The sequence below is a fragment of the Chroicocephalus ridibundus genome, chromosome 1, assembly GCF_963924245.1.
Source record: "Chroicocephalus ridibundus chromosome 1, bChrRid1.1, whole genome shotgun sequence".
In the NCBI taxonomy this organism is placed as follows: Eukaryota; Metazoa; Chordata; class Aves; order Charadriiformes; family Laridae; genus Chroicocephalus; species Chroicocephalus ridibundus.
Genome location: NC_086284.1, coordinates 131258103 through 131280321, shown reverse-complemented (window position 1 = coordinate 131280321; position 22219 = coordinate 131258103). Strand labels below are relative to the sequence as shown.

Genomic DNA, 22219 nt, shown 5'->3' with positions numbered 1-22219 from the left:
GAATTTTAAGTAAAAGTGCATTATATTGCGTGACTTCATGAAGTAAATTTGCCAATTGTTCAGAAAAAAAAAATCAAAACCAAAGGAGGCAAACATACTGTATGAATGAAATTACAATTTTTATAAATCCTCCAGAGAGACATGCAAGTAGAAAAATTTGAAGCAGTCACATACTCCATTTTCATAGGTAAAATGCATCTGAATAATTATGTGTTTGGCTCTGTAAAAGCTGTCTAAATCTAAAATTAAATTAAATTACAAATGCTGTTCTTGTGAGAACTAGCCTTTGACTGTCTAAACACTTCCCTATATGGCCTTTTTCAGTACCTTGCTGTTTTCTGAAAACATGCATCAGTATTTTAAAACCTATTCTCTGTCAACAAGCACTTCTCCCCATTTAAGAAACATCAAAACCAGGTAATTTTGGGGTCTTAAAAAATTTAACAAACTTAAAACAAGAAAAAAGAAAGAATCTTTCTCCCTTAACTATGAATCTTCCCTTCCCTTAACCTCCCCTTGCAAGAGAAGAGGAGAGGATGAAAATAATTATTTTTTTAACTGTTCCGACAGTGAAGAAGACATTAACTTTTGGAAGACAGACCCTTGAATTTCCTGAAGAAAATCAATTTTGATCTTATTGCTTTATCAGCATCCCAAATTCCCTTTACATCCATTTCGCCATAAATTTCTTATAGCTAAGGCAACCATTATTTGCTGTTTCTCTGAGCATCGCGTAATTCATAACGTCTGTGCTCTAACACAAAAAATATATTCAGAAAAAAAAGGAAGCTCCCTTTTAGACTTAACTCTGTTAGGCATATATACAGAGAAATGTTCCAAATTAATGAGAGGGTTAATTAGGGTTTTAGCCTTACTTTTTTGCCACTTCCCCAGAGGCTTATGTTGAATTTTACATACCAAATGTGTAATCAAACTTAGAAAATAGAAAGTTAGATGATTTGAAATTAATTGAAATGTATGTTAAAAGAAAATATAATAAAAATGAAGAGATTTCATTCATTTGATTTGAAGAGATTTCATTTCATTGAATACAAAAAACCAAAAACTTGGGGCAGTGCTAGAGAACCCTGAGAAAAAAAGAACTGCCTAAGAAGTTATTTCTGCATACTTATTGAAAACTCTTTTTTTAATTCAAAACTGGACTTACTTCTTTGATAATATTGTATAGCACTGTATCAGGATATTTGCCTCATAGCCTTTGATGTGCTAATAAAAATTACCTAAATGGCAGTTGTATCGGTTACTTAAAATATGCATAATATTTGGGTTTTTTTACTCACAACTTACTAGACTTTGACAAAAGGCAGCATAGATGGCTATGCATCTGTTAAAAAAACCTACATCCTCAGATCCTTTTTAAACCTCAGTTCAAAAATGTCATTACAAAACATTTGTTTTTATGCAAAGGTTTCCAGTATTCCAAATAACTTGCTTCCAAATATTTTGCCCAATGTTTTAGGCTGTCAGAAGCAAAAGAAAATTTAGGTTAATGTGATGATAAGTGTTTTGCTCTTAGCAAAGCCTATATGTGTGTGAGTTTATTTCATAAAGAAATTCTGATAAAATTTTGACCAAGATACGATGCTAGTGTCTCTGAAGAGAAATGACCGGCAAACAGGTGAATAGACGCTGTGTTCTTATAAGCATTGGTTCCTTAAGTTGTACGGAAGGTTGCTAGCTGGGAGAGATAGACCAAGATGTACTGGAATAACACCAACAATATTTAGATTTATCAATGACAAATTGTGGATAATGTACCTATCTGATGAGAATACCAAGATTCAAATATATCAACATATGTAAAATGATGACTTACTGTCTAGAAGTAGCTAGCAAGTGAACATACAATTTGTCTTTGCTATAGGTTATAAACTCTTTGGAATCAGGACGTATATTTTCTAAATTATTATGTAGTACTTCCTACAACAAAACTTGCAACTTGGTGACATTTAAATGCAAACATGACAGGTATCTGAATAATAAACAACAAAGTCTATTTCCATAATAATTTTCAGATTTGCTGCAGCTAAAGCGTTGATGAGCCTGTTTACTTCATAGTTCTGGTAAAGCACTGAGATCTTTCACCACTGCACAAGCAAATATATAAATATCTAAAACAAGTTGCTGCACCTTAATAAACACTGAATGTATATACTAAGAAAATCATAATATCACTTAAAACTTCCAGACAAAACCATACTATGTATTACATCTAGGTTTTCAAATTTAAAAAATATCCATCCCAAAGATGAAGTACAGAATAACTGTATCGTTCAAGGACTCAAAAAAAACCAACTGCTGCATTTATGCACTGAGTCTTGGTCTTCTGTCTACTGGCTTAATTCCTCGATAGAAACATGGAACTTCTCAATTTTAAGAAAAGTGTAGCATTCAAGCTCCATAACATCATAGAAGGTTTTACTTGAATGACTAAATACAGATTAAAGTGCTCAGTTTCTGTTTGAGTTTGAAAATTACAACCACTCATTTAATCTATTTTCAGTAGAGATTTCTACAATTAGGTACTGATACGATAAAATTTAGAAAAACAGTCTCTGATTCATTTGACATTTACCATAGTTTCCCAAATTCATAATTTATTTCTGCTAAACTTCCACTATTTCACTAAAATAAAACCCTTTCAAGGTACAGAAAAGAATTATTTCCCGGGTGCAGTCAGCTGAGGTACTGAACAGCTAGTACTGATCAGCTGAAAGGATCACAGTGCTGGCGTCTGGTCTTAAGAAAAACAAACACACTGTTGTTCACACCAGTTCATGCAAATAGAAGGTAAAATGAAAAACATTTTGACAAAAAGCAGATAAAATTTTTCTAGTTCTGGGAAGGCTGCAGAAAGAGAAAGCGTTTTTGTTCTATGGAAACAAGACTCAAGCAATGGAAGAAAAAATTTCAAGACAAAACTATACCCACCTTTAGAAAGGCCAACTAACAGGCATGTATTATGAGAAATACTGAAAGTAAGTTTGCGGGTTTCATGATATTTTTTTTTCTTATATAGTCTTACCTTTCTCTGTTAAATTTCAGAGAATGTAGGATAGCTGGTCGTTTCTGTCGAAGATTCCACAAATGAAGTGCATCATCTGCACTTGCACTGACCAAAGCACCCTAGAGCAGACACAAAATACAGCACAACATATTACTTTTCTGCAGATTCCTCCTTATTCTTAAGTGATCCTCCCTGTTAATGACCTACCCATAGAAAACATTGTTTATGAAAAATGGTTGGTTTCTTCTAGAAAAAACATGTTTTACCATAAATAATAGTCAATTTGAATTGATCTGGTAAATGTAAATATTTCAAATTAATACAAGATCAGACAAAGTTAAATTAAAACTCCATCAATTCAAAATGAAAATTAAAGCTTTGAACTGAGGTTATACATGTGAAGTCTCATGTATTTCCACATAAGCATAGAGATCAATAAAATGGAGAACAGACAACACTTACTTAAAAAGGTGAGCATGAAGGATATAACTAAAGGATAAAGGGATTAGTGCACACAGATACACACGAGTGACAGTGCCAAGCACAGTTTAGTAGTCATATCAAGATGCAGATAAGAAAGTAGGGACAGGTAGCAGGGGGACAGGACCTAGGAAGAACTATGAGATGTACACAAAAGGACTGCCTTTATCACAGATCAGAAATACTCTGAAGACTGGTGCCCCAAAAATGGACATCTTCCAAGGCTGAGACCTCTAGCTGCCTGGGCAACTTGAAGTGAACTTTATTCTACCTCCTTCCTGCTGTCTTTCTCCTCACCATGGAACAGTGATGCCATGTGAAAATGGACTGCAGAGGAAGCTCTCTACTGCTGCTGCAGTGGTTTACTACATTTACACCTCAGATCAGGTCTAGTACAAAGGATCTATCCCTGGGTATTACTATGGCAGAGAGGAATTAGATATTGCCAAAACAGACGGCAATGCTTTATTCTGAGGAAAGGTGAGGTTGTAACTGAAAGATCAGTGCATACCAAGTATAACTGACCAGTAAACTTCTCTTTTTGCATCTTGGATTTCCTTCCTAATCCTAGCAACTGTTCTTTTCAATGCTGAGATATGCATAGCAAAACAGGTCCTGCTTGACTAACCTGATCTCCTTCTAATGATAAGGTGACCCGCTTAGTGGATGAGGCTGTGGATGATGTCTACCTAGACTTTAGTGAAGCTTTTGACACCGTTTCCCACAGCATTGCCCTGGAGAAACTGGCTGCTCATGGCTTGGATGGGCATATGCTTCACTGGGTAAAAAAAATGGCTGGATGGTGGGGCACAAGGAGTGGTGGTGAATGGAGTTAAATCCAGCTGGTCGCCGGTCACAAGTGGTGTTCCCCAGGGCTCAGTATTGGGAGCTGTTCTGTTTAATATCTTTATCAACGACCTGGACGAGGGGATCGAGTGCACCCTCAGTAAGTTTGCAGATGACACCAACTTGGGCGGGAGTGCTGGTCTGCTTGAAGGTAGGAAGGTTCTACAGAGGGATCTTGACAGGCTGGATCAATGGTCCAGGGCCAATGATATGAGGTTTAAAAGGTCCTGCACTTGGGTCACAACAACCCCATGCAGCACTACAGCCTTGGGGAAGAATGTGTGGAAAGCTGCCCTGTGGAAAAGGATGTGGGGGTGTTGGTCAACAGCTGGCTGAATATGAACCAGCAGTGTGCCAAAAGAAGGCCAAATAGCATCCTGGCTTGTATTAGACATCGTGTGGCCACAGGATTAGGGAAGTGATCGTCCCCTTGTACTCAGCAGTCGTGAGTATTGTATTCAGTTTTGGGACCCTCACTACAAGAAAGACATTGAGATACTGGAGCATGTTCAGAGAAGGGCAACAAAGCTGATGAGAGGTCTAGAGCACAAGTCGTATGAGGAGCAGCTGAGGGAACTGGGGTTGTTTAGCCTTGAAAAAAGGAGGCTGAGGAGACACCTTATCACTCTCTACAATGACCTGTAAGGAGGCTGTAGCGAGGTGAGTGTTGGTTTCTTCTCCCAAGCAACAGGTGATACGACAAGAGGAAATGGCCTCAAGTTGTGCCAGCGGAGGTTTAGATTTGATATTAGGAAAAATTTCTTCACTGAAAGGGTTGTGGAACATTGGAACAGGCTGCCCAGGGAAATGGTTGAGTGGCCATCCCTGGAGGTATTTAAAAAACATGTAGATGTAGCGCTGAGGGTCATGGTTTAGTGGTAATTTAGCAGTGCTAGGTTAATGGTTGGACTTGATGATCTTAAAGGTCTCTTCCAACCAAAACGATTCTATGAAATGAAATTTCTGAAGGTAAGACTTCTCTAATGCAGTATAATCCATGCATTAATTCTCATCTCCCAAAGAGTTTGGACCAATATCAGAGAGAAACTCCACCACAGAAATCAAATTAATCCCATGTATTAAGGGTTCTGGTGGTCACCTAATGAAAAGAATGCTGATTCAAACCTTGGCCTCCCTGTTTTCATCCCTGCCTTCCTCTAAAGGATTACACTGGACTGATTGTTTCTAAAGTTTCAGTCCTCCCTCCTCAGTTTCTGTGGTTCAGATACTTTCTCCAAACAGGTGTAGAAAAAAAGAAATATTTATCAGGTTTAAAAAAACACAAAACTAAAACTCTTTCCTTGAGAAGCTCTAAGATCTCCACACTTAGAAAGAGGACTTGAAACTGTGAAAAGTGTTTCCTTATATCATGGAAGAAAATTAATTAAAACTGAACTATGATTATCTTATAATTTGGCCAAGTTATGAGGTTCTAGAAAAAAAAACAGACTTACTATGCTCCAGAAAGTCATCTCGCCTATTACCATCTCCAGAGATCTTCTGCACAGAGCAAGCTATAATCTGTCACTGTCTCTTCATGTTGTCTCAACTTGATTTCGACAAGCCATTTACAAAGACTAAGCATCTTGGTTTGATTGATGACCCCTGCAATTGCTTTTCCTTGCTCCAAGTAGCAGCATATCCCCAACTATTGAGTTTTCAGCCAAAACCCATCAATATATTTCCATAGAAAGATTTAGGTCATTTATTAATTTCTATTTGAAACAGGATTGTGCCGCATATTTAGTAATTTAATGGATTTTATATCTACCTGCACACATTCATATATTGACTGCCTTTTGTTCAGTGCTTTATACTGATGTATATGAAGATAATACTTTTCCCTGAGTGCTGTTCCATAAATAGTCTTCTAAAAGGCTGCATGGTGAATGTCCTCTGGATGTATGCCACTTACTTGTTGGCAAAATTTGTCAATGTGAAAAGTTATATCACTCAATTACAATACATGAATTGACTTATTCAACGAAATTTATACAGAAGAATCTGAGTAAATACGTCCTTACCTCATTGATTAAGAACTGGAGCTGCAGAACTGCAGCACCACTTTCATGTTGGCAGTAGCAATCAACACCAGGCCTGCCCAATCTGTTGCCATCAAAGTCAAGGATTCTAACATTCCTGTTATCACCAGAAGTAAAGAGGGAAAAAAAAGAACTACCAATTAAACTCTAATTAACCTTTCATTGACCTCAATTCTTCTTGCTTTCTGTAAAACAAAAGAATCCACGCTGACTTTCCACTGTTCTAATATAAGTACCAACATCTTCAGGCTGAAACACATGCAATTGTGAGTGATCTGTTCTTGCCTGGTTTTTTTGCCTGTGGAATAAATTGCATGAATTCATACAAAACTTCAGCATGACACATCTTAAATTTCTTTTTATACATTACTGGCTCACATAACACATGAATGTATGAATGTATCAGATTTTTGTACTTATTAATAATTTAGGACTAAGGTCAATAACACAATTTTGTAGCAGGATTTCTTTTTTAAATCTGAGAAAATGCTTTTTAGAGTGAGTCATTTCACACTTACATAAAAGCTCACATGTAACTATTGCTCTCTGTCTCATCAACCGAAATACAATGCCCAAGTCTAGCTATGAACTACGTTCCCTAGTCCAATCCCCAGTCTGAGTGAAACCACGGTTTCACTGCTTCTGTCAACCCAGATAGTTCACTTGGAATCAACATCGACACACTGCTTTGCAGCAATATCTCGTTGTCCAGATAGATCATTAACATAGCTTTCTATCTGTTCTCTTTAGGTTTTTTTCTCTGCATGCTAAATTGCCATCTCTCTAACTTAGATGGAGGTCTTTCCCATCTGAGTCAGAAACTTTAACAAGAAATTGCTTTTCCAGAAAATTATCAAAGATAAAAGTAAAAAAAAAAAAAGAGTGGAATATGAAGTATATTATTAACAACCATGTTGTATGAAACACGTGAAACACCTTCATATGTATTCAAAACATCAAGATTATGATCAGAAACAAGATTTTACAACATAAAGCCTTATCTACTTGTTATACACGATCATATTAGGATATTTAAAATCCTGAACAAAAAAGCCAACTGTCCACCTATGCTGCAGGCAAATGTCAGAATCTTTACTTTCGCTTTTACAGGTGAAGAGACTTGTAGTAAACTATTCTAAAATTGGCCTGAGGGAAGGAAAGTTCATAGATTAGCAAATTTGAGGGTTAAAACTTTAAAGTATTAAGTAATTACTTTTCCAATTGTTAAACAAGCAGTTGAATGGAGACCACTGACCTTGCAAGACCCGAGGTTTACTCCTGATTTTGCTAACTGGTCTACTGGATAAACTTAGGGGGAAAAAAAAAAGTATCTTTTCTTCCCTGTTTGTAAGCTGGAGACAAGTGTTTTACAAAAGAATACAGTACCTCCTTTGACAGTGATCTCAGTGTACTGGTATCTACAGATGAAAAGCTGTGTATAAGCCATCATAACTACATTATAGGACAGCAAGGCAGAGAAAAAAACTAAGTAACTCTATTTGCCACTTGTTCCCAAACTGTAGCCTGAATACAACCATAACTGATAAAATAAAACCAAACTGTGCATTATTTAAATTTAAAAGCCTATTAAAAAAGCCTATTTAAAATGGACAATAAAGATATGTGCACTCGCATCCTGGGTTGCATCCGAAGAACCACGGCCAGCAGATTGACAGAGGCGATTCTCCCCCTCTACTCTGCTCTGGTGAGACCCCACCTGGAGTACTGTGTCCAGCTCTGGAGCCCTCAGCACAAGAAGGATGGGGACCTGTTGGAACAGGTCCAGAGAAGGGCCATGAGGATGATCTGAGGGCTGGAGCACCCCTCCTACGAGGACAGGCTAAGAGAGTTGGGGTTGTGCAGCCTGGAAAAGAGAAGACTCCAGGGAGACCTTTTAGCGGCCTTCCAGTACCTGAAGGGGGCCTACGAGAAAGCTGGGGAGGGGCTTTTTGCAAGGGCATGGAGCGATAGGACGAGGGGCAATGGCTTTAAACTAGAGCAGGGTTGGTTTAGATTAGACATTAGGAAGAAGTTCTTTACAATGAGGGTGCTGAGACGCTGGAACAGGTTGCCCAGAGAGGTGGTGGAGGCCCCATCCCTGGAGACGTTCAAGGCCAGGCTTGATGAAGGTCTGAGCAATCTGATCTAGTTGAAGATGTCCCTGCTTACTGCAGGGGGGGTGGACTAGATGACCTTTAAAGGTCCCTTCCAACCCGACACATTCAATGATTCTATGATATATGGCAGTCTGGAATACTTTTTAAGGATCGATGGTAATCCTCTGGTCCATTTTGAATGACTGCTCTGTGGCACTCTTTTTTTATATTGTTCCCCACCACTTGTTGTAAGGTGAGAGGAAGCAAGACTAGCGCCAAGACCAATGAACCAATCAACCAACCAACCCACCCACCCACCCACTGGGGATTTCAAACTGAGTAGGAGTTTTAACAGGTAAGTGTTTTCCCTTTAACTTGCACTTTATATTCAGTATAAATACATGGCAGTAGCTAATGATTGTCCTTAATGAAAATTACCCTAGCATTGCCCTGATTAAGTGTCTGTCACCCTTCAGCATCAGTATCATGCTAAGTCAGTTTTCTAGGAAATATCCTAACAAAGTAGATGATTTCATTTAGCGTATCCCAAACAAACAAAGCACTCTCCAATAATTCACATTTATTTGCATAAATGTTCAGCCTGAAATACTTCACAAATTACTAAAATAAGAGAGAAATTGTGCCGTCTGCTTCAGTCTGGCCAATTGCCCTGAAGTAAGGACTGATGGCTTAAATAGCAGCATTATCACTGACTGATGGTCGTTTTCAAACATTCTGGGAGCTGCAGTGAGGTCCTTCGAGCAGAAGGAGCTGAAGAGATATGATGACTTGGCACACGTTCTTGGCACTTTAGCGCATCTTCTGCAAATTCTGTGCTTTGCTGCCAAGCATGGAGGAGTACAACCTTACCTCATCAAATCTTTTCATACCAGTGTACTCTACCACGACATACAGCACAAGTAGCTATAGTACAGGCTTCGGACTGAATTTATTCTTTTACTTTTATCTTTTTATTAAATAATGACTCTGCTATCAGGGAGAGTGGAATATCTCTGAAGATATTAAAAGGGGGACCTAATACAGATATATCTGAATACCTCAAAGTAGACATCATGGGTTTCAAGGATAAATGCTATCTTCTCTCTCACTATCTTCCCTCTCTTATCAGTATGTTGGATCTCCCAGGGGCCTTCACAGACATGCCAGATTATCCTAATTTATACATACAAGGGAAAAAGATGAAAACTACATCTGGATGTCTGTTGGGATCTAGAGGGAAACAAGGAGAATCAGAATTATGTGCATCAAGCAGTAAAAGTGTAACAGTAATAAGAGTCTAACAGAAAAAAATTCATTCTGGAAACAACATTTAATCCTGGTTTTAAGATCTGTATATGTGAAATAGGATATTTTGCTCTGTATTCACTTGTATGCAACAGTTTTTCACAGAGAATTTCAAGATCCTGTTATTCCAAAGCTTACCATTATTTGAAAAAAAAAAATTAAATCAGTTGTTAGGATGCCTAATATTAAGTACCTGAATTCAGCTTCCAAGATGCAGACTTCCATGACAGCATAATACATCACTAACAAAGAATTTACACCCTCATGTCTTGGGCCATTCCATCACAAATTTAAGAAAATTTCCATTTCCCAATATTACAACCCGATTCAGATTTTTCCTCCAGATCCTTTTGGTCACTTGTTAGTCAGTTAGTATATATCTGGTATTGTCGTGTCATATTCATACTGTATCTTGAATGCCTGATGTCCGAGCACATGCATACATGGATATGTTTTATTGGAAACCAAAGTTGCCAGTGAATGCCAGTGAATGCCAGTGAATGCCAGTGAATACACATAAGAGACATATCAACAGGCAGAGCTTCTCATAAGCGTGATCTATAACCAAAATTTCCACAGCATCCCACAACTTTCTTATTCCATGACTCATTTTTACTATATGATCTGATGCCTCTCTACATACAGACCTGATGCCTCTCATTCTTGTCAGAGATTAGTACTAATGGAATCCAAAGACCTGAAAGTCTTGTGTGTTTGCTGAGAACCCAAAGTGCAGATACTTTAGAAGTAACTCCTGGAGTTGAGACCAGTGTTACCTGCCACAGGTTCTTAGGATCAGAAAGTCCAGAGGTAAGACATGTTTTTCTTCATTAAGATGGGTGATTCTTTAGTAGTGTCAGATTCAATCTTTTTACAACAACAAGGACTGCAGTCTGATTCGTTCCTCCTTGCAAGGCGGAGGTGCTGAAGACATGGTATCATAAAAGACCTCCTGCCAAGGCATGCCAAGCAACTAACAAATATCCTCTGTCAAGTAAAAACTGTTAAATTACATATGGCACCTTTTTCAAAACCAAAACTCTTCCATAGAAGAAAACGACACCAAGCTATGTAAATAAGTAACTCTAACTTTTTTCGACTACTTAACTAACTTCTTCTATGACTAAAAACAATCTATGTACAGAAATGAACACTAAAGTAAGGGGTTATAATTATTAAGCAGAAACCATGGTCTCACATCCACCGTTCTATTAAAAGACATACATAGAAATGGGCAATCCACATTTATAGCCTCTCTGTTAAAACATTTGGGAATTGTGGGGTGCTGCAGAAGTAGCGTTGTTGCTTGAAGGAGTCCTGTCATCTGATCTGCATTGACTGGTACATGTTTGAGTAGGAATATGCAGCACCCTAAGAGCAGATGCTTGTGGGCTGGTGTTACTCCATTATATAAACCAACTGTAAAATTGATTTAGCGTGTAACTTGAATATAGGACAGCTTTTTCTTGCAGAAGACCTATTCCACTGAGTTGAGGGATTTATCAGTTAAAAAAGCACCAATTATTTAACTAAATAATTAAGTAATTGAATGGTCGAAGAATTCAGCCACACCACGAACCAACTACACCCACTGGAAGGTTAGTCAGTTCTATCTGTGTCACAGGATGAATTTTGTAAAAAGATAACAATTATGAAAACATCATCTTTACCACCTAGATTTTCAGTCCTGAACATAGCTACTTTCAGTTCCTGGAATACATAGTCTTATAGTTCCTTCGTGGAATTTCTGTAAGTCTCACATACATTAATTTTCTGTCTACTAAGGAGAGTGCATATTCTGGTACAAATAAATGCCACAGTCCTAGGCAAATGGGTTTCAAACTGAGTTTTTCCCTCTTTCCATGAGAGACTCATCTTCCTGATTTCTAAAGTATATTGCTCCAGTGTTTAGTTATCCTCACTATTAAGAATATCATGCTATACGTAGAATCAATACATCTAGCCTCAGTTTCAAGCTTTTGGATCTCATTATGCCTTTCTATGCTAAATTAAATAACTTTCTATTATCAGAAATTTCCTGCTTTGGAACTGTGATCAAGCTGTACCTTATCCATCTTCTGCATAAACCAAAACAAAACACCCTGAGCTCCTTTATTTTCATGTCACACAGCAATATTATTAGCTCTTGGATAGTTCTTATGGTTTTTTACACATCTTCTTAAATGTGTGCTGAACTTCTTCGGAGTATCAAACCCAGAGCTAAATATCAGCTTCATAATGGTTTCTTTAATACCATGTAAAATCATATACAGCATTTTATTATTCCTTAACTTCAATATAGTTTTTTTAATACATGTGTGTGATACCTCTTAATTACCTTAACAAATAATGAAACCATAGTTTTATATATTTTTGACACTTCTCCAGTGCTTTGCAAAAAATAAGTGCTCCCCTACCAAGCTTCATTCTGTTAACTACATGTAGTTGAGCTCACTGAATTCCTTAAAAAAACCATACAACATAATCCTAGCTCTATGGCCCTCTATTTGCTGTGGATTCACTGAACGCTGCTTCATTAAGCAATAACCCTTAGTGGTTTTTGTTTTAAACATAGGAGGATTCAGTTTTACAATGAGCTTCATTATGTCTTGAGTTCATTCGGCTCTTTAAATAAAGAGCTCTTCTTTTTTTCCCCCTCCGCTATGAAAAGGTGAAATACTACTGTGCTTTGCTCCTCTCTTAGGATGCTAAATGTGATGCATTTTATAAATACAGACAAGCGTTTTTGGCACCAATAAGCACGAGCTTTTGGTCTACAATGACCTTTGCCTTGTTTATTTTTGTCAACGTAGATTTCTCTGTTCATGCATACAAATTATGTAAGAGTTAAATATCCATTATGATATATACAGGTCAAAAAATTTGGTTTTGGCAACTTTTTGATTTCTTCAAGGTTAAAGCACTAATAGATAGCTTGTATTTAATGGCAAGTCTAGGCTACAGTTGGATAGCTGAATGAATGCTATGAAAAATACGACCATTTTTCAAGTAAAATGCGAGTTCACACCAACACTATTGACAATTTTTTGATTCCTATGAATTTAGAAGCTATTTTATTTCCCAAAATATCTGCAGATACCACAAGCATTACGAGCACTAACAGGACTATATATTTTCATCTCTTTGTGAGACTGCCTTCCAAGATCTTTGTCACATTGGGAATCATCTGTTCCGGAAACAAAATACAAATACAATCACCATGTGATTGAACTCAATCAACCCTAGACCTGAAATAGCAAATTGTGAAAAGCAGATACTCAGAGGTAATGACTCTAGCAATGTTTCACAAATAACATGTAGGTGAATAATTTCATATTTCATTTGTGGAATATCAATAATTTTCAATTTTGCATTTGCATATGCATACACACACACACAGGCGTATTAACAGAAACCATCTAGCTCTAAATTCACCTCCAAAAAAAGGAGCCATTTAGTCACTAGTCTGTAAAAGCTCCACATTGCCAGGCAGCCACCCTGAAAGATCTATATTTTGAGGTTGTACTTCCTGCAGTAGTAACAAACAACATTAAGAGTTTGCATTTACAGTGGGCTTCCTCTTTTTTTGTCAGGTAGTCATAAACTTCAGCAAGCTCACTGACACATACAGATAAAAACAAGAAAGGCAACAATGAGTGAAAACTGAAATCTGTAGAAGCGACTGAATAGTGTATTGACTATATTCACAGAGGCTATTGTTTCAGAGAAATTTACAAATGCAGACATAAGTTTAGTCAAAAGCATACCAAATACGGGAACAGAAGGAGGAGCATATCTATAAAGCTTGTTTACAAACACATCTGGTAAAAAGCTACTAAGAGAATATGCTGGGACAGAATAATATTCTTGTCCTAATGTACACTGGAGGTTATGGAAAACTAAACTGAGCCACAAATGAGAGAGCCGTGTACTTTGGAACATCCTAAAGCCAGAAAGTCACTTTAACATAACCAAGAGGAGCCTGAAAAACCACATATAGAGATATAGATAAAAAATACTGATAACACAACTGTATTTTATTCAATTTACTCCCTTTTAAGAGGACTATGCAAATTATACCATTTGCTGGCCTTCTGTACACACTGGGCACGGATGGTAGTCTAATATACACTACCTTACAAAAGAATCCAGGCAGGTAGCTTTAACTCAGCCATTTTAAATTTCTTTTTTCTCAGCCTTCAGATATGAATATTTAACACAGTATCTGCTCCATGTACACCCAGAACACACATAACACATGCAGGTTACCACATTGATGGCAAATGCAACCATCTACAATGACTTTATACTAACCCCCACTGCATTTAAAAGTTAAGTGCGAATGTTGTATTAACATTTGTGTTATCCCTGCTCGTACCACTGAATTTGTTGATAACAGGTTTAGAGAAGGTTTTAGGAAGTTTTGTTTGAGCTCTTCAAGTGAAAAATGGAAGACTATCCATATAAACTCTACCTAAGATCAAACGTTAAGATTTCCCATATTTTCCTACAGCAGAGATTTTTTTTTAAAGTAGTTGTTGAATTTTTAGCAATTTGTAACAGTGATCACAAGGTGCTGATTTTCTTCAGAGCTGCCAGTTATGAAGAACAACTGGTGACGACAGAAGATAGAATGAAAAGTGATCACATAATAAGTCTTTTTAAAAAAGGTCAAAAGACCTGTCAAACTAAATGTATCTAAAAAAAAAAAAAGATGACTTTTTCCCAAATATTAATTCCTCCTGTAATTGCTATGGAAAAGTTATACAACTAAAGTAATACATTAAACCTTCATCCATACCATGACAGAGCTTGAAAACACACATTGCACTTTCTCTTTTAAACAGAAACAGCAATTACAGGAAATCTTTAAAACAAGACTGCATGTTTTCCCAAATGCTACTTCCAGCCCCAACCACTGGACTAGGAATAAGGTGATGAAGGACCTACCGCAAATCCTGTAGTCTGTAGGAGATGAGAACGGATGATTAAATAATGTTCCCTCTTATCTAAAAACGTTTCACTGTCTATTTTGGCTAATAGGGGTGGGGGAAGAAAAACTGCTTTGTTTAGTGGTGTTAGAATAATTAACAGTTGCCCTGATTACTTCTGGTTAATTCTTCATGCCAGGTACTTCACAGCAATGACTGCCACACTACTATAGTCCTGTGTTTCATAAGCTATTACAGAACTTTAAGACAAGCTCTGCTGTGCACACTATAGTCTTACTCCTAATTTGGTCAAAGCAGAAGCAATCAGGAGCACACATATGACGACTTAACATAGGCAATTTTGCACTCAGTCCTACAATAAGAATGTCCTGAATTTTGCTCTTATCAGGTGCTAAGACCCCCCCAAACATACCTTGCTTAAGCCTATCAACAAATCAACATAGAACTGAAACAAAGAATGAAAGGTTTCTACTGAAACGGTGAGGTAATTCCAAACTTCTCTGAAAAATTATGGGCATCCTAACAAAGCATTCAAAAGGAAGTTCTCTAAGCACAAAATAAATGCTTTCTATAATCAACATGTTTTCTTTAAAGTTAAATTCAGTTACATGCAGAGCCTAATAAATCAACCTACTAAAACAAACAAACAAACAAATAATCCCAGAATTAATTTTAAGAAATGTAGTCCCTGCAAATCTCCAGACCACTAGCTATCAAGACAGTTAATTGGTTATGAAAGTGAGGTGACTGTCCAATAACAGATTATTAGTAGGGCTTGTACTCTGATTCACATATTTACTGTAAGAACTCAACTTCATAAATCAAATTAAATCCTCATTCTGTTAAGTCTTCTGATTATACTGGAATAAGCAGCAAAGTATACTGTGCAAATATAATGAAGTAAAAGTGGACTGTCTGGTGATGCCCAGTGATGATACATTTTCAGTCTTAGTCAGTAATATGTCAGAAAATTTCCATGCATAACATCACAGAACACTTCTGTTTAACTGAGAGATCTAAGTATAATTATGTATATCCTTAGAGAGATATATTATGCAAGGACTTCAGTCAGAAAAAATTGCACTAATACACAGGTATTGATGCACTGAGATGCGCTGAGAAAGTCAGTACCTGATCTTGACTCAGGCTTTATAAGTGGTAGGTGGTTTAGAGGTTCATTCGCTTGATCGTTTGAATACTTCCATTTTTCCAAGGAATGTGCTCTATAACATCAATATGCCAAAGAAATACTAACTTTGAAAGACTTTCATTCAAATATTTCAGTGTTTATCCAACTACAAGATAATATAGATGCTGAGATCATACACCACATTCTTTTTAGGCAGAGCAGTGCTGCCCAAAATATTAAATAATTTTGTTACTTAACAGGAAACTGCTCACAGCTTGTTAGTCTGTTTATGAGCAATTCCTCAAATTCATCAACTGCATCAGCTCTATTATCATCTTTTTAGTATCGGATGATTCCAGGAGGTCTCTGGTACAAGGCAGAAAATACTTCACATTGGAAAACTTTTTAAAAGGAGGTTCAATATGTTAAATTAGGCAGTAATTTCATTCCTGCCTTAGAAAAACAGACAAACGACATTTCTATAAATTTCAGTTAAGCTATATTAATACTCAGCACTTTTGCAAATCAATATACTTATTTTTGACACTTAATAAGGATGTTAATCTAGAATTTCATTTGTTAAGCAAGAATAGATGTATAAAACACACAGGAACTCACTCATGTGCTATCAACAGAAGCCAAAACTGAAAATGAAGCTATTCAAGTCTGAATAAATAAAATTTGAAAAAAATAATAATTTAATTGAAGAAAATTTAATTTAGAGTTTGACAAAATTTCAATGAACTATCTCATGGCTTTTTTTTCTTAGGTTTAGTTCAATAGAAAAGATAATATAAATGTGCCTATGTTAAAAGGCATTCCAAATAACAGACAGTCATCCTTAAATAGTTTTGTCGTCTATTACTGTAAAAACTCGGGTTTTTTTAAGAAAAGTTTTCATCAACAAATTACATGGAAGAGGCATTACTTTTTTTCTAGTGCAAAATACAGGTTAAATGTTTTCTACATTTCTTAACTCTTATGATCCTCCTGAGCCACATAATTATTTTACCAGATTTTGAAATCAAGTACACTACAGGCCACAGTTAGTCAGCCCTTCCATTCAATTTACACGAAATAGGTTACCAGCAGCTGGTTAAAATGTATTTCAGGAAGCCCTTTTGGTCTAAGTGAGTATGAACTATGATTTTGTCACTTTAAACAGACATTTGTAGATTGTGTTATACAAACTACGTTCATGTTTGATGTCAGCTGTATTAAGCATTTACGTTTTATTTGAATAAAAATTTATAATCACATTAGTTAACATGGGTTAAAATACGAGTAAAGGTTTGAAGGCATAGCTGGTGAATACTGAGTAACTTCCAAAGAGCATTTACATTTTAAGAAAAAACTACTTCTGGGAATAAAACAGGACGTAGCAGAAATCTCTCAGGATCCCAGTTTTTTCCATGCCAATTACTGAGAGTTTGCATATTTCAGTGAAGCAGGACACTGTTTCAGAACTTACCATACTAATACGGTATTATTTCGCAATAACCCAATTCTAGATCTTGTTGGACAAGAATCAAAAGGGATCAAAACTACTTTTACACTTCCTTGGCAATACAAATTAAAAAGACTGAGAGCTCTGCCTTCCTCCAAGGGATTATTCTTTGCAGAATTTGAGAGAACTGAAACGCTGCCATAGCTGAAGCACAGTTCTCATGCTGAGGCTCTGCCAGGTAGCTGACAGCAAGATGGTGTAGTGGGGGTGGTGGCTTCCATTAATCCAAATTCCTCTCGACAGAATGAAGAGAGCCAGCAGAGACTGTTGAGGCTGGATGACTATCAATCCAGCTCTGTTTTACCATTGCTATAATCTTTGGCAAGATCTACAGGCTTTGTTATCTACTTCAGGAAGTAGATCTACAGTAACAGCTGCAGGTGCAGCACAGCACAATATGAAACACCACCAGGGCCCTGGTCTCTATTCCAGACAATGAGAAAAATGCCTTAAACTCATCTAATTTGTGTTTCTGCAGTGTGCTGTGAGGGAGGAGGCCCGCATGGAAACAAACTGGGCAGTGGAAGCAAGGCATGGTGTAGGCTTATCCGTACTGCATACTGGAGAGATCCCCGTATTAATTTTAATTATTAAGTTAGGTTTCATCGAGGGAGAGATAGCTTTTACAGTCCAAACAGAATCCTAATAGCAATCTATCACACATATTGCATGAGAAAAAGAGAAGAGAAACCTGGAGCAAAACAGGGAGAAATCCAGCTTGACAGTGTACACACACATCAATTGTGGGAGCTTCTCCCCACATTGATTTTCACAAGCTGGAGGTATTACTCACATAGCCATATTGAAGTTTTAGCATATAAACTGTAGGTGGGATGAGGAAGGGTGACCACTGACTAGTTAAAGCCTTTGACTCTCACTAGGGTAAAAGTCAAACCAGAAATCTTCTGTGGGAGTTTAAATGTGGAGAGGTACTGTTAGCTTTCATTTTGTTAAACCCTAACAAACATTACTGAACATTCAGTAACATAAAAGCTGTATCTATTCTATTCCATCCCAGTAACAATAGTCACAAAAATTGCACTTCTTTAATCCTATATTCTCTGCAAGACTTGAAAAGCAGATTAAAATATAAAGAGCACCTCTGCACAGACGCCTCCTTCACCTCTACATTCCTGACTTGCTTTTTTACAAATGTAAATGGGAAAAAAAAAGTTGGTTTGTTTTTTTTTTCCTACCACTGTTGTTTCAAATTCAGCATAAAAACTCGCATGTAGATTAATTTAAAGCTAGATAAAATAATATAAATACAAAAGGTTGGTATGGAGCAAAGTCTAGAGGAAGACAGATATTTATCTCCGTTTCACTTCAATGCACATAAGCACCACATTGCTTAGGATGTTTGTCTAGGAAAACATTAGGGTGATTCTGAATTTGGAAACTGGAATGCCTACCTTTAATTGTCACCCCTGCCCTGTGGCTTAACTTACCAAAACGAGCAGATTTCCAATGCTTGAAGCTCAAGAGCCTATCAACTTTCCAAAGGAATATGTATATATTAAAGAAGGCTTTGTGGGACAGAACCACAATATATTTGCTAAATCAGCTCAAAAAAACTTAATCAGACTGGAAAAGACAAGTGCACACACACACACACAAACACCCAGGGATAGAGAAATGTGTTTAAAAGAGGAGGGGAATTATGAAGATAGCAAGGAAAGAAGGATATAGCTGATCAGTGTTTGCAAGAGGCGGAAAAATGAGATTATTCCTACCAGAAAGTCACTGACTCAGCACAGGACAATCAAAACTTTGTAATGCAAAAAATATTTAAAAATTAAGGAATGGCAGTGAAAGAAAAAATTTGCTTTCTGGCATACTCCAGAGAGAAAAGAAAAACCCTAATCAAAAATAAAACCCCAGTTCCCCTCAACACAGACTTCTTGTGTTGTGATTTTTATACTTTGGAAGGACTTGGAATCTACAAAGAGTAGGTAAACAGATTCAGAGTTTAGGTTTGCACAAGGAAATGCCAGTATCTGTATAGATAAAGCAAGAGCTGTACAAGAAGGTCTTCTGAGAATACTGACGTATTTGCTGATGGATCTCTCTTAAAGATAAAATACACTCACATCCTAATACGTGATAAAAATGTAAGGCCATAGCTTGGATAAAGTTACATAGTTTATACATTTTACATCATAACACTAATTTGTAGTGTGAGAAACTGAACTGATCAGTAAGTAAACAGAAAGAGAAGAAATGCCACTGAAAGGGATGATGTCAAACTGACCGCTGTCTCACTGGGTCTTCGGCTCCTCTCTGACAAAGACAGGCATCAGAACTTGAAAGTGACAGGTGTCTACAACAGCTACTTTCCTGCAAGCTAAGCTATGATTATGTAGATTATGTAAATTCAATATATATACTCATTTTTTCACAGGAACATGAAAACCTCGCAAAAAGTCCTCTGCTGTTGTACCCCACGGTGAAACATTCTTTTCTAGATTCAGATTTGCCAATGAGTTCAGCTCTATGCACATAAAAGAGGTTAATTCTTAAACCAGACCTTTGCTATCCAACTCAGTGTCCCATTTTTCTTGTGGCTTGACTTCAATTTATTTTTTTTTAAAAGAATCAACTGTTGAGAAGGAGCCCTGGCTCTAGCCTATAAACAAACATTCCCCATGCTGATACTGTCAAGAATAAGAGAACCATAAACTCACTACACCAAAGCTTTTCCTGGGACTATGATCCGTATTTCCTTGACTACAATTAGACGGCATTGGTTGCTCAACATGTTTTCTAGGATCCCATAACAAAATTATGATGATTATTTTTTTTGAATAAAGGCATGCACACCAAAGCAGATTTTAAATCCAATTCACAAAGACATTTATATTTCCTACAGCCTATTCTAATCTTCAGCATTCATATTCATTGCACGCTAATCCTCTGACAGACTTATTATTAATGGTAATGTAAAATGATAGTGATAGTATCAAAATTAAAGTGGTTCCTCTGACATCAAAAAAAGAATATATTCAACAATATTTATCAAACAGCACTTAAAGTCTATGAATGGTTTATCTACCTAATAGCTCAAATATATACTATTCAGTAAAACATTAAAAGTCTCAAAATTTAAATTTGAGCTTACCGTATAGAACAGAAAAGGCTGTCTGACAGTTTTAGGGGGATTAATTTTCGCACTGGCAATCCACAGCATGTTAGAATCAAGGGTTGCAAGTCAAGCTATTCTTGCCCTTCAGTACCTCATGACAGTAAATACTTGTAATTTTCTTTCATTTCTTATGAATTACAACTCTGCAATGAGGGTACATACAGTCTACCCACTGACACAAACTACTACAGCGACTTTGTTTCATCTGGAAAGTACAAGCACTTCTGTTCATTGAATATACATGTTGCACATTATTTCCCTGCTGTATTTGTTTGTTAATGAATAGGGTCCAGAAATAAAAAAAATGGTAAGAAATTACTTTACAATGCTAAATTTCATATTTCCTCTATTCTGGCTATTCTGTCCCATTACTACTGTAGTCTATGATGCCTGAAAGAGGAAAATAGCTTTTGATACTTAGAGGTTCATGGGGAAAGTTTTTGCTGTTGCTGTTCCTTGTGGTTTTGGGGAGGGATTGTTTTTAAGTAATACAGGTAATACCCTAAATCTCTGTTAACTTCAAGATACTCATTCAAGATGGCCAATGCATTATGCCTAACAGTGAATCCAGGACAATGACACCAGCTTTAACGCACTCTACTGCAATGTTTTAAAAACCCCGTTTCCCGTAGCAGACGCTATCTTTGCATACTAAATCCTCAGATGCTGGCCATGTTTGGCCCACAATGATATCCCCAACAATATTGCTCCTCTAGTGCAATGCAGGTGCCGCAGCTGGACCCTGGTTTCACTGTTCTGCAGCCTGTTGAACAGAAAAAAATCATAAAATAGCAAACCTACTGTAATTGTTTAGTAGCAAAGGCCTAGTAGAAATACAGGTGGCAAAGCAAAAAAGGCAGCTTGCCCTTTGTTTTAAGCCTTGTTTGAGTCAAATACCACAAATTCCAAGCTCTGCACCAAGGCACTTTACATGTCAAAGTGTCCTGCATTAATTTACGTATGTTTTGACTTTTTTTTTTTGCAAGACAGGTTATGAAACTTGAACCAGATTCTTAATTTCCCAAGATTTTTTCTAGAGCTGAATTTATTCAGATCACTGTGTAATACATCGTGTTATTATAAAAGGTATGAGTAGTCAATTATTGATTGTCCAACCCAAATTCTTACATCCTTTCATCATTACCTCTCTTCTGTTTTCAGCTCCAGTTTTACAAATCATACTAGAATTGGTGGGTTAGCATTAAAACAGTCAGAAGAAAAAACCTGACAAACCACTAGACAAAGTACTGAAAAAAAAAAAAAGATTACTCTGGCTGATATTAAATTTTTAGAACTAAAATTCTCTGATAGTTAATGGAGAAAAAGCAAATTTTCTTGGTTGTTGGAGCATGAAAATATCTAGTCTGACCTCGTGTATTACCTCAGTGAATGCAGTACTGTTTGTTTAACAGAAGCCTGTCTTCCAGAAAGGTAATAAATTTTAAGATTTCAAGACATGAGGATCCTATGACTTTCCTTGGTAATTAATTTCAAAGACTAACTACACATATTGCTAAAAATATTAAGGCAATTTGTCAGACTTTAATTTCAAGCCACTAATATATTTTTCTGTTAGCTTAGAAAACCTTTCAGTAGACATTTTATTCCTATGAAAGGACACGTACAAAGCAGTAAACCCATCATTCAGTCTTCTTTTTAATAAACTAAATCAGACTGAGATCCTCAAGTCTC

At 36.7% G+C, this 22219-nt stretch overlaps 1 protein-coding gene across 15 annotated transcripts in view; it reads right to left on the bottom strand.

The window, feature by feature from the left end:
* The window catches only part of STXBP5L (syntaxin binding protein 5L), a 207819-nt gene that overhangs the window by 127750 nt on the left and 57850 nt on the right, over positions 1-22219 (bottom strand). For all 15 annotated transcript variants that reach the window (XM_063352203.1, XM_063352266.1, XM_063352293.1 and 12 more), the window contains 2 exons: positions 6379-6460; positions 3047-3147 (listed from right to left, as the gene is read on the bottom strand). In XM_063352203.1, coding sequence (XP_063208273.1) covers positions 3047-3147; positions 6379-6460 — 183 coding nt within the window. The remainder of the gene's footprint in view (positions 1-3046; positions 3148-6378; positions 6461-22219) is intronic.